The 12,643-nt window shown below is 35.1% G+C and overlaps 1 protein-coding gene across 13 annotated transcripts in view; it reads right to left on the reverse strand.

Moving 5' to 3' along the window:
- The window catches only part of Wdr72 (WD repeat domain 72), a 238,977-nt gene that overhangs the window by 37,140 nt on the left and 189,194 nt on the right, over positions 1–12,643 (reverse strand). The window contains exon 20 of one of the 13 annotated variants that reach the window (XM_074065985.1): positions 366–12,175. The exons of the other annotated variants lie outside the window; for them this stretch is intronic. Within the exon in view, the coding sequence (XP_073922086.1) occupies positions 12,146–12,175 (30 nt within the window). The 3' untranslated portion in view covers positions 366–12,145. Of the gene's footprint in view, positions 1–365; positions 12,176–12,643 lie in introns of those variants that run through there. 13 annotated transcript variants of the gene reach the window in all.

Genomic DNA, 12,643 nt, shown 5'->3' on the forward strand with positions numbered 1-12,643 from the left:
TTAGGTATAAGAACTTACAGGAGAAGACACTTCTAGAACTCAGAGTCAATAGAGAGATTAGCATCTTTGCTCACATTTTTTGGTTCATCTTCCTAATAATAATGCATACAAGGCTGATGATGACAACCAAGAAGCCCTAGAAAGAACTTAGGAAAATTTAAAGAGGAAAGAGAACCAACAGCTGTGCCCTGTGTATAAAGAAAACAAATATCCAGGTAAGAACGATCTGAAGCAGTTAAGTACAGACAATTTTACTTTATTTCTTCTTAGGAGTTTTTGCTTCTTTTAACACCTTATTCATATATATATATATATATATATATATATATATATATATATATATATATAAAAGATCCTAGTACATTAGCACATCAGGTACTATCCAAAGTGGTGCAGGGAGGATGCAACAAATTAAAAAACAGACATGGCTGGTGCTCTCACAGAATTTATGATGTAACAGATGAGAAACATTGAAAAAGTAATTATAATCACGTGAAATTACTGTCAATCTGGGTTCATACAAAGTGATTTTGGAACATGAAGATGGGACATTTGACTATTTCTAGAACTGTTTAAAAATTGGTTACACATTTTTCAGGAATTTTTGTAGTTGACATCTATACACTTGACATATGTTGTATACTTTATCGTTAAAGCAACCCTTCCTAGTAGGTGCATTTTTTCCCTTTATTATTGAGAGAATTTACTCAAGGTAATTATATTCACACACACAATACATCCTAAGGCTGTAAAATGGAAACCAGCTTCAAAAATAAGCTAATTCAAAAAGTTTTTCCTAGTGGATAAAGGACATAGACTGGCAAAGGGAAGTAATTTTTAATCAAAGCATATTAATGGTTAAGTAAACCAATACACAGATGAAGTATTATACCTAAGGTTGCTTAGGCTATAGTTTTATAATAGATCAAAGGTGATTGATTGTCTAGAATTTTGTCTTAGTCTTATACATAATTCTGTAAAATGTAGCCAAATTCAAGTACCTAAACTCAAGGCACCAAGGTTCTTGAGAGTTATTTTGCCCATCTGGGGTTATTTGCTTTCTTTTTCATTCCTGAATATACTTTCCCAGGTGAATTGCTGGTATCTTCCTTGGTAATACAAACTCCAGAAATCAGAAATTCAATTAAACCAGAAAAATCTAAGTCTAACTGAATGGAGTCATTGTTTTTTGAAGAGTGCTTAATGGCAAGCACAGTGTTAAGTGTTGAGAAAACAGATATGATGATGAAACATCTATAACCTACAACTGCTTCCCGGCTCAGGGGTCTTGACTAGAGACTAGACAGCCTTTCTTAAAGGTTAAGATGGTAAATACTTCAGACTTTTCAGCCATGCAGTCTATCATAACTATCATAGCTATTCAACTCTGCAGTTAGAACACAAAAGTCATCACACACAATTCATGAATGAAAAAGTGTGTTGTATTTCCAATAAAACTTTTTTCAAAACCAGGTGACAAACTAGATTTAGTCCATGAGCTGTGGTTTATAGACCCATGATCTTAACCATTTCTTGTTGGTGAATCAAACTACCAGCTCAGCCCATTTCCACAGAACAGTGGTTATTGTAATATGAAGAACTTATAAGAACCTCTGGGGCTATAATATGAGACTCTCTCTGTTTCTATTTATTTAGCAATAAATGTAAAACTTACTCTAACTTCCCCTCCACAGCCCCACTTAATCACCAGCCTGGTTTAGTAGATAAAAAGCTATATATTTTAGGTTTGTCCATAGAGAATGGTTAGGAAAATTTGTAGAGACATTCTGTATACATATTATCTTCTCAAATAAATGGGACTCCATTTAAAAGTGGGAGAGATGAAGGAGAAGAGAAAATGACAGCACCATTAATTCAAAGAATGTTTATTAAGCATCTCTGTCAGGTTTTGGAATACAGGTCTTAGATATGGAATGGCAAACAAAACACACACGCTTTTCCATAATTATAAAGCTTAAAGTATGACTGATTAATCATAAAATTACTAGTTATACCTGAAAGTAAGTGATCAGAAAGAAAGCCACAGGATACCATGAGAACAATGAGGTGAGCCCATAGATGCTTGGAGTTCAATGAAAACCTCTCTAAGGAAGTTGCCTTTAAATTAGGAACTGACATATGGGTAGAAATCGGGTGAAGAATATGTGATGGGAAAAGCCACAGGTTGAATGGGCACCACTTACACAGGTTTGTGAAAATTCTAAGGTAAGAAGGAGCTTGGTGTGATCTGGAGATTGGAAGAAAGCCAGCAAGACTGGAGCACTGAAACTGGAGAAATGATAGGCAGAAAATGAAGTTGGGAAGGTCGAGAGATCAAACCACAAGCCCAATAGAACTCATTAAGGATTTCGTATTGTATTTTGCATTCCATGAGAAGACATCAAAATAATTTGTGCATGCAATAGCATGTTCAGATTTAGATACTTAAAGATCATTCTGATTATTAAATTTAATCAAATCTACCCTCTACCTTTCTCCTTGCAGCTCCTTCTCTGGGAAAAGTATCTTTTAGCAACTGTACATGTAACAAAGAGGTAAGAAAAGAGATAAAGTCATACAGCCCTTACTCACGTATTTTGTGTGCCCATAAATAAACTGGAAATATGATTCCTTATGCAAGTGTAATCCTATTGCTATGTACAAATCAAATACAAAATCAGAGTCCCACTGATGAATCAGAGTCACTGTATAAAACAATTAATTTAAGATTCAAACAGAAAATGTTCTAGACCAAAAAATCAGGGACCAATCTTAAAGAGAATTCTGCTAACCCAATGAGAGGTATCAATGAAGGGGTTAGTGAAATAGATGTAGGGTTAACAATTCAGATATAGAAGAAGACTTAGAATACACACACACACACACACACACACACACACACACATGTGCAAATACATGTGGCCAATCTGCCTGGCAGGAAGCTTCTGATGCTGTCTGACAGTTGGTCCATTTAGTGTAATGGTCCTGCAAGATCAGGGTGGGGAAGGAAGGGAGCAAAGTGACCACTTGGCCATCTGCTGCTGACATATTCAGAGAAAAGACAGAAGTGTGGTTGTCTGGAGTTCCTTTTAAGTGTCACCTGACATTATTAGACTAGCTCCAAATGAATTATTCTACATCTCCCTCTGTGTAAGTGTACTACTATGTGTAAATACAAAAGGATACAGAGTCAATATCAGATAATTTCATATTGGTGACAGAGCTATATATTCAAGTTTAGAGGTGTAACTTCAGCTGTATGGCATACTAATGCCTCACTAGGCTCCTGGATGCCATCTATTCTCTGCTGTTTGCTTACCAACTTGTAAAAGTTATTCATCATATGCAGTGTCACCAAGCACATGGTCACATCTCATATGTCTGCTTCAAGGGCAGGGCCAAAGTGACCTTTGACTTTTTGTTTCACAAAGGATAAAATCATTATTTAGGAACATTGTGCACTTGCACAGTACCCAGTCCGCTATGAAGCAGTCTCAATCTTCTGTAATATTACTTGTTAAATGTTTATAGCTAGTTTTATAGTAAAAGGATAAATGTCTGAATATTTTCAAATGCATTCTTTATTGGAGTGGGTTTTAAACTGCTTCTTTTTCATTATGCACTATGAGATGAGACAGAAAATAGTGAAGTGCTGGAAAATTCTATTTCATGGTAATGAAAAAAATCTGTAGTTCTGTAAAAGAACAGAACACTCCCAAACATCCAGAGTTGAAAGATATGTTACACATTTGTTACTTGTTTTTGTTCCTGAAGCAAATATTAACCAGAAAAAAATCTAATGCCATTTGATTTCACTGCTTTTTGCTTTGAAGCCCTATGACCATTCATGCTCAGAGGAAGTTGGCATGGACTGGACTGGTATCTGTGTAGTATAGAAGTTCTATAGGAAGTGGCACAACCTCCAATGGGGGTTGAAAGGTTCAAAACACAGTGAAGAAAAGGACTTCAACTACTGTCAATAGTCAATATAATTTAAATCTTGAGAAATCTTATGAAAAAAAGCAAGATTAAAAACTAATGGCTTTCTTTAAGAGTTCTCTTTTCACAGTCAATGAGTCAGAGTACTACGTTTCTACATAAGGAAGGAGAAAAAAAATCATGCCCCAGTAGAGGGGAGAAGTAATTTTATTATCTGGTAAGATAGTAGCTTCATCATTAAAAAATTCAACCAACTAGAATACATCGTCCTTTGACCTAGCAGATAAAAGGTCAGGCAGCAATTTTGAATAATAAATGAGACCTGTTGACCTCCTGACCCAAATCTGGCAGGGTGAGTGTTTCCTCTTTCACCAGATGCTGATGGCACACTGAGATAATGAGCTGCTTCAGCCCAGGTCTAGGTGCTGCAGTATTTCAGTGTGATGCAGCTCAAGAGAGAAAAGGTTCTTAAAGCTGTTAGGTGAAGAGATAGTTATAGTTATAGAAATATTTCTATTGTTGCTTTTAAGGAGACTCTTTTGTCTTTCCTGTTTTCTCATGTTTCCATTAAATTCACATTAAGTGTAGTAAAAACTGAAACACTGGCTAAGGTTTTTCTTCCAATGCTGATTTCCTTCATTATTTTAGCACTACCAAAAACTAGTCCCTTTTGCTGTATATATTTCATTCATGTTATTAGCAAGATGATTTCATGAGAATTTTCGTAAACATAGGACTGAGCCTACTTACCTCTAAAGATGTGACTCTTGCCCTTTATTGTACAGCAAACGGTTCTTCTATTTAGATAAGGGATTTTGATGATATGGTGTTAAGCTATAAGGCTATCTATGATATAATAATTAGCTTCAATATTTATTTGAATAACAGTAATCTAATCTAGAACTTATATAGTTTTCAGTAAAAATGAAAACAGAGATATGGGATGGTTTGAAATTAATGACCCATCTTTACAATTTTGATATTTTAAATGTTCACATTGTTTTTGGAAAAGATCCATTATATAGTCAACTTGGTAAAGGTTTATATTCTTTTAGCAAATATCCCATAATATGTTTCATTTTGACACCATTGATTAATAACATGTACAGTGCACCTGGTTTGTGTTTACTTGGTGTTCTTCTAAATAAAAAGTGTCAGGAGCCTGGACAAATTCCAGTGTAGCCAATTAAATTTTACCTTGCTAGGTCTCCTGTCAGCTTTCAATTGAATATGAAATTATTCTTTTTCACTTTTCATATTAAATTCTTATCAATTGTTGAATTTTGCAGAGGGCCCCTTGTCTTCTCTTGAATACCACAGATGTGTAGGGAGTGTTTGGATCCAATGTATGTTTGCCGTAGTTGGAAAAGAAAAGAAAACTCACAATGGAAGATCTGCAGAAATCCCCACCACATAGTCACATAATTCTCCATATTTGCCCAATCTAGAAAGACAAAATGGCACCCAAACCTAGTTGTTTAATTGTCTTCGAACTTATTCAACCTGATTCAATTGAACAAATACATATTGAACACTTTAGATGTACAGTGTCCTGGAAAACATTATTGTGTTATGTGAAAATATTTTGCCTTGTGCATACTTTACTTTTTTATAGCCAAAAATTTGCCAGAGTAAAACCACTTGACCTAGATTTAAGGTGAGATTACATTCTAATTAGCAATATGGACTACTACTGCTATACTCCAGCTGAATTGTGATGTAAGAGAATAAATTAGTTTATAAGCTTGCAGAAAATAAAATAATACCTTAAGGTACTGTGGAGTACTTTTTTGTTACATTCAAACACTTCACATTTCTTTTTATTTTAGCCTCACTACAACCTCATGTAGAATATATTCAGTTCTATCCTGATAAATGCTTAACAATACACTTTTAAGAAAAGCAAGCAAATGAGCAAAACCCATGATTTGTACTATTTGCTAATTTTCATGGTGAGAATTCTCCCACCACAACCAATTTCAAGTTACTAAAGTGATGTCCCTGAATACAGGAAGAGATACTTGCAATTGGCCCTCATGAGCTGCTGCTGTGGCTCCTTTCACAGGATATGATGCACATATTAGTATCTCCACGTTGGAGCTGAGGAAAATGATGTGGAGGGGTTGATCTGAGATACATAGGTAACAACTCTGATAGCTAGTACAAGATACCTTTCATTACTAGGTTCTGAGTGCTCCCTTCCCCTTTCTACAATGTGAAACCATTTAGGACAAAAAGGACATGAGTGCCAGAAGAGGAAGGAAACTGGGTATAGATTAGGAAATGTACACACCTTCTATAGAGGAGAAAGGCAGAGCAGATCCATGCAGACCTCAATACAGAGTCAGACACAAAGGGAAGAACAAACAGGAAAGAAAGATGCAGACAGAGGTAAGAGAGGAAGAGAGACAGAAAGAGAGAGAGAGAGAGAGAGAGAGAGAGAGAGAGAGAGAGAGGAGAGAAAGTCCTACAAGAACAAAACCTGCTGTCATAGACTCAACTTGTTTCAAACCAGTTTGGCTATATTTTCTTCTCTCTGAACAAGATTGTTTTGACCATATCTCATCTAAGAAAATACACATAAGAAGGAACATGCTGGATGCACACAGATTTCTCTGTACTTACAAAATACTTTTACAACCCTAGTTATCCAGTAGTATACAACTGCCACTAGAAGCAGGCACATCTTGAATAAAATCTATCTTTTCCTGAAGTTCTTCTTTCTTTTATAATGCTCATCTGAAGATATACTCCAAATGAACCATATTTGAGGGGTGGGAACAGGAAGGCAAATGGTCCAATCCACTTACTCAAAAGCAAAACAAAACCAAACCAGCTTATCAAGGCAATCTTTATATTTGTTTTTTTCTGGCAGAATTGCAAAACAGAACTCGTCAACATGGCTGAATGATTGTGTAGGTAAACTTTAATTCAGCAATAAAGACCAGTGGAAAGAATTCCAAACTAAGTGACCAGAGCAGGAGGAATTCTGGCCTTTGACTTAATTTCATCTAGGCAATAAGGCAGATCAAAGATAATTCCTAATTTATTCCTATTACTAGGAAAAGACAATGTGTAATTGAAGGGTTTTAGCCACAATATATCAAAATGTCATAAGTTAGTTTAATCATGCATAACATTGTCATCTCTTGTGGGGTTTTTTTGGATATATTTCAGTTTTTCCCTTTTGGCTCACTTGCCCATTTCCCACTTTTATCCCTTTTATTTCATGCAAGAAGAAACATATTTCTTATTGGTGGTATTTTCTGTACTTTTCTGATTCTTGTTAGAATAACAAACCAGCCAATGTTTTAAATTTTGTTTTTTTATTCTTCTACTCTGTAAAATTTAATTAATTCCACCCATATAAAATTTAACTAAAATAAGGTTTCATTTATTTCTTTCACAATTAGTCCCTACTTGATTATTTTGCTTGGTCTATAGTTTGCAATAAAAAATGCTTCTCAGCCCTTCACTGAACTATTACTTAGCAAAGAGGACAAAGGGTTTCACACCCAACACTTAATGGTTCTATAGTACTCTTTCAGAGGAAATGGTGCTATTTTTATTTTATAAATTAAGCAAAGACAAAAGGAATATGGAAATTTTCTTCAACAAATAATAAAATAACCCAAGGCCTTATTTTACATGTATTTCTACATTATTATTCGATATTTTCTATTCTACTGGATTGTTTCAAAAGAGAAAGTAAACATTTAAACCCCTTTTCTTTTGGTGAGAAAATGTCTAGATGTAAATGTGTTCCATCATGTTTTTCATGAAGAAAACAAATGAAAATGTTTTCCTTTTGCCAATGCAAAGATTTAATTGAGGCATGCTGAAGAGGAAATCAGAAGTGAGGAACTTGTAATACCCATCACTTGGAGGAAACATTTTACCAGCAGCTAAATAATGAGATCGAGCATTGTGATATGGGTTATGATGATGAGGACTATTTAAACTCTTCAGCAAAAGAAAGAAGCATAAGTTAGCACATTGGTTTTAGAACTAAGGATTCATGTTCCACTCCTTGTTTAGTTTTCCTTATGTTGCACTAAAGTCCTTTCTTTTTCCTAATCTGTTCCTTCACAGAATTCACAGAAGTATTTCTAGAAGATTGCCTATACTAGGGTCTGGAAATCAGCAGGGTGACATTCAGCAGTGTTCCTGTACATGGATGGATGGAACTGACTTATCAACTGTCACCCATATCACCCAAATCATCCATGTGAAAAAGGCTGACTTGGCACCGAGCTGGCAATTATCTGGTGAACCCAGCCTAGTAAACTGCCTAGAATGATAAAAGTTCAAAGAATAAATACAATTGCATTGGGAAACCATGAAGAGGCCTTTTTGATGATTCAAAATACACTATCTTGAGTGGATTAAATCCATTATAGTAGGCTTATCAAGTCATCTAAGACAAAAAATAGACTGCTATTACAGGTATTCTGTAACCTGGCTCAAAGCAGGGTGAAGATGGACTTTACAAAAATGTATATTCTTGGTATAAAGCATTCTCAGCACATATAGAAAAGTCACACACTCAGTAATGTCATGTAATACACATTACACTTACAATACAATACATACATTACACATATAATAACCTGAACAAAGCATTCAGGTTAATAGAGCAACAATAAAGAGGCATTTTGCTCTGAACAGATAAAAAAAGAATAAAAGGTTTATTGACAGTAGAAATTTGACTTCAGCAATTAAATAATGGATGTTGCCAAGATGAACTTAGCCAGAGTAACAAACTATACTTTACAAGGTAATTCACTTTAGTATTATCAGGCTACTGAGAGAGCTTAGATGCCAAGAGGCAGTGTTAGTACAGTCAGGACAAATGAACAATTACAGTACCATTACACTAAGTTTTCTAAGGACTGGATGTTATTATTTGTTTTCTAAGTAGGGGAAGAATGTTGTGTGCATCATTTATTATATTTTCCTGAACTTTCAGTTTATCTTAGAGAAACAATTTAACTGCTAGCTTTAGTATGATATAATAAACACACAGAAAGTAGGGAATAGTATGTGTCAACATATTTTGCTGTGAGCATAAGGACCTGCAGTCATTAAGATGGCTAAGAATTTCATCTCAATATCTGCATCTAAACAGAAGATGATACCAAATGCTTAGAAAGGTAAGTTCAGGATATCCACAATATTGTAGTCAGACCCAGCAAGAAACAATGTCTTGATCAGCAAAGTCTGCCAAAAGCTAGGATTGAAGAAGCAGCTTACTATGGCACCTTTTATAATCTTGTGGAATGAGAGCTGTGCTAAGGTCAAGAGAGATGAGTCCATAAGTCTGATGAGAAAGTGATCAGTGGCCACCCTGAGATCCAATTTCTTTACCTTTAAGTGAAGGGGATGCTGCTAGATAATCTCCAAAGCTGTTGCAAGCCTGGGGTAATTTAAAAGTACTCAATATTTGTACAGCAGTATTATAATTCAAAAACTATTTTATGTATATTAATTTCTTATATAATTATTACTATCTTGTATTTAAAACCTGAAGCTCAAGGAGGCTAACCAAGATGACACAGGTAGTACAGCTAGGACTCAAGCATTAGTTTATATCCAATGAAAACACTATTTTGAACACATATAAATGTACATTTCTACACAGAAATATAACCAAAGCAATAGTGACCTTCTTTAGCATCTACCAACTTGTCAAGTGCCTACTCCCTCATTTCTTCCTTCACAAGTTCTCATCCCTTGCTCATGGTAGGGATCATTAATGCATGGTGGCAGCCTTTCTTGCTGAATCCACACTTAGTGGGAGACTCCTCAATGAATCAGTATTGGAGCCAGTCAATGGAACTCTCCTCCAGGAGGGACCAGTCTCTTGGACTTCCTCTGTAGTGAAAAAGGTAGGGAGGGAAGCAACAGATGCTCTTCCTCCTTCTATCTGCTGTCACAAAAATAGGTCACAAAAATAAAGAAACAGAGCCCTAATGGTGTCCACTGAATGCATTAGAAAAAGCAGCTCATTACTTTTGCTGCAATTAGCTTCAACAAAGAGAAAACCTTGGTGTATGATGTTAAAGAAAGAAAATGCTTCCAGTATTTTCCCTGCTGTTTCTGGATTATAGTGAATAGTGGGTGTAAAGGACTTCTTTCCTTGTTGATGTGGAAATAGTAACAATGGTAGGGCCATGAAGAAGTGAGACAGAGCTCAGAGAAAGGGTTCAATCCTCTGTCTTCCCACAGATCCTGAATGACACAGCTCTACTTCTACTATAAATACATCCAAGAGTCTATAGCTAATTCCATAATCAGAATTTATGACTCTGATATTAATTTTAATGTTTTATCTTATCTCAATGACAATTATATTATAACAGTATATCCTTAATTGTCCACATTTTAAACATTATCCATGACATATTTAATTTTACATTATCTCTTCTTAACACCTAGCAGTTTTCTTGGATTGCTCAAGTAGGTTTCAACTGTTCAACCACACAAAATTAGGATAGGATAACGTAGCACTGATACATAAAATCAAGAGCAAATACTGAAAAAAATGTTTCTAAAGTAAATGTTTTGTATCAAATTTCATTAGACAATTGAAACCTCATCATATAGTATTCCATAGGTACTACCCTTTATCTTTGATCTTTAAGGAAATGGCTTAGGAATAAAGGAGGAGAAAAGATCATTTGATTATCTCAAAATGATAAATTTGGCAATTCAATATTGTAGAAAGAAATGTTCAATGGAATATTGAATTGATTTCCTAATTTAAAAATTCAAAAAGTTTAAAGTCTGTTCTCTAGGTTGCTGTATAAAAAGAGGACCCTATGATGTGTTTCAAAACCTTGTGTACGTCATTTCTTGATTTTATGTGCAATACAATTGAGCCAATGAATGAAGCTGATGAATTCTGATTCACAGCAGTAAATGGCACCTGCCTTTTGATTTCATTTGTTTTATAGGATTTTTTTTTACATTGAATCAACATATAGCATTGGAATAAAAGACTCTTAATGGAACTTTATTTTTGACCTTTCAAAAAATTGGACATTTTACTTCTTATCCTACTCCACTTGCATACTTAAGATTTATATAATTTTAATTGAAATCCACATTCTTAGAGTGTTAGAATCTCAAGCGCACATGCTTAGTTCACAGAAATATAACCTAACCAATAGTGACCTTAAATGGTTATTTCCTTACAACTTGCTAATATATTTCTGAGCTTGAGTGTGTAAGCACTTTTTATTTTAGGACTGAAAGACATTGACTTTGCTAGTGTCACAGTATTCCTTTTCCTTTTGGCCGTGGACCAGAAAAGTCTTCATCCTTTATATGAACAACCTTTAATGATAATAGATGTATAAGTCTTTTTTTAAGTACAAAGGAAATTTATGAAAAAGCATGTAGGTTTTTCTTTTTTTTTAAATACATTTTTAAAGATTACATGAAGATCAGCCTCCCCAGTAGATTTTTCCTTACAGTATCTGTAGGTAAAGCTCATTTGCAGACAGCTGCAATATGAGCTTCCTTTCCTTGCCCTGTCATTGACCTTCAACCTGATCTGAAAGAATCACCTTCTTTCAAAGTGAGAAGTTATTCATTGACTATAATAGCTCTATTCTTGGCCTCTTTAGCAGAAACTAGCAATTGTGACCAAATAAGAAGGTTTTGTGATCCTGACTGCTGTTCTTACACAAGAGCACAAAAACACTAGGAAATTTCCCTTCCGACAACCACAGTAGGCAGCCAAAAAGTTGATGTTTAAAACTATGGCTGATGTGTGGTGAACACAAAAAGAGAAAAGAAAATCATTAGGAATTTGTACTTGCTCTGGTTATATACTACAGTATGCCAATTTTGTTCTCTTAACTTGACAGTTCATTCATTGAGCAAAGCTGCTACATTAGAAGTTAGTTGACAGTCTGCTGTATGAAACTTTAAAATTAAACCACTTTATGAAGAGAAGTAAGAAACAGAAATGATAAGCCTGTTGGATAATCATTAAAATAAATAAAAAGCCTTTGATACATGCAATTAGTCACAAGCATTACAAGTTGAAATGCAGTCCCATGTTAAAAACATAGTTTAGAAGCACGTGGCACATTTATCACAGCTCCAGAGACAAGTTATTGAGCTGTCTGTGAAAAAACAGAGCCAAACAGGAAAGCTTTCAGCACTGAACAGCGGTTGAGGTCCTTGATTGATAGGGCTAGATGATGCAAAGCTGTCCGACGGCTTTCTGCAAAATAAAATGAAGGAATTCAAGGTCTTTCGTGGCGCTCTCTGACCACAGATGAACAGCTACTTTATTATGGCCCAGATTGAGGTTGCCCCTTACTTCTATATTCTGCCACTTTCTGATACACACAGTTGACTTGACCAGCCAGCCACTGTCTTTAACATAAGGGTCTGCCATCTTCATAGTTACAAAATAAAAAAAAAAAAATGGCTTCACTCTACAAGATAGAAGATTGTACTGGTTAAGAGCTCAGATTCTCACTCATGTTTCCCAGCAGCTCTTTTTAAACTGCAGTTGTAAAAGAAGAGTAATGTTGTGGGCAGCCCAGGCTGATCTGCTTTTTTATTTCTGTGTGTATTGTAACTACAAAGAGTCACAACCAGCCTGGTCAGTACCCAGACCCCAAGGTGCAAGATAGACTTTTTTCTCCAAAAATCAAAATGCTGTACCTGTTCTTATTTTCATTTT

The sequence above is a fragment of the Castor canadensis genome, chromosome 2 (genome assembly GCF_047511655.1).
Source record: "Castor canadensis chromosome 2, mCasCan1.hap1v2, whole genome shotgun sequence".
NCBI lineage: Eukaryota > Metazoa > Chordata > Mammalia > Rodentia > Castoridae > Castor > Castor canadensis.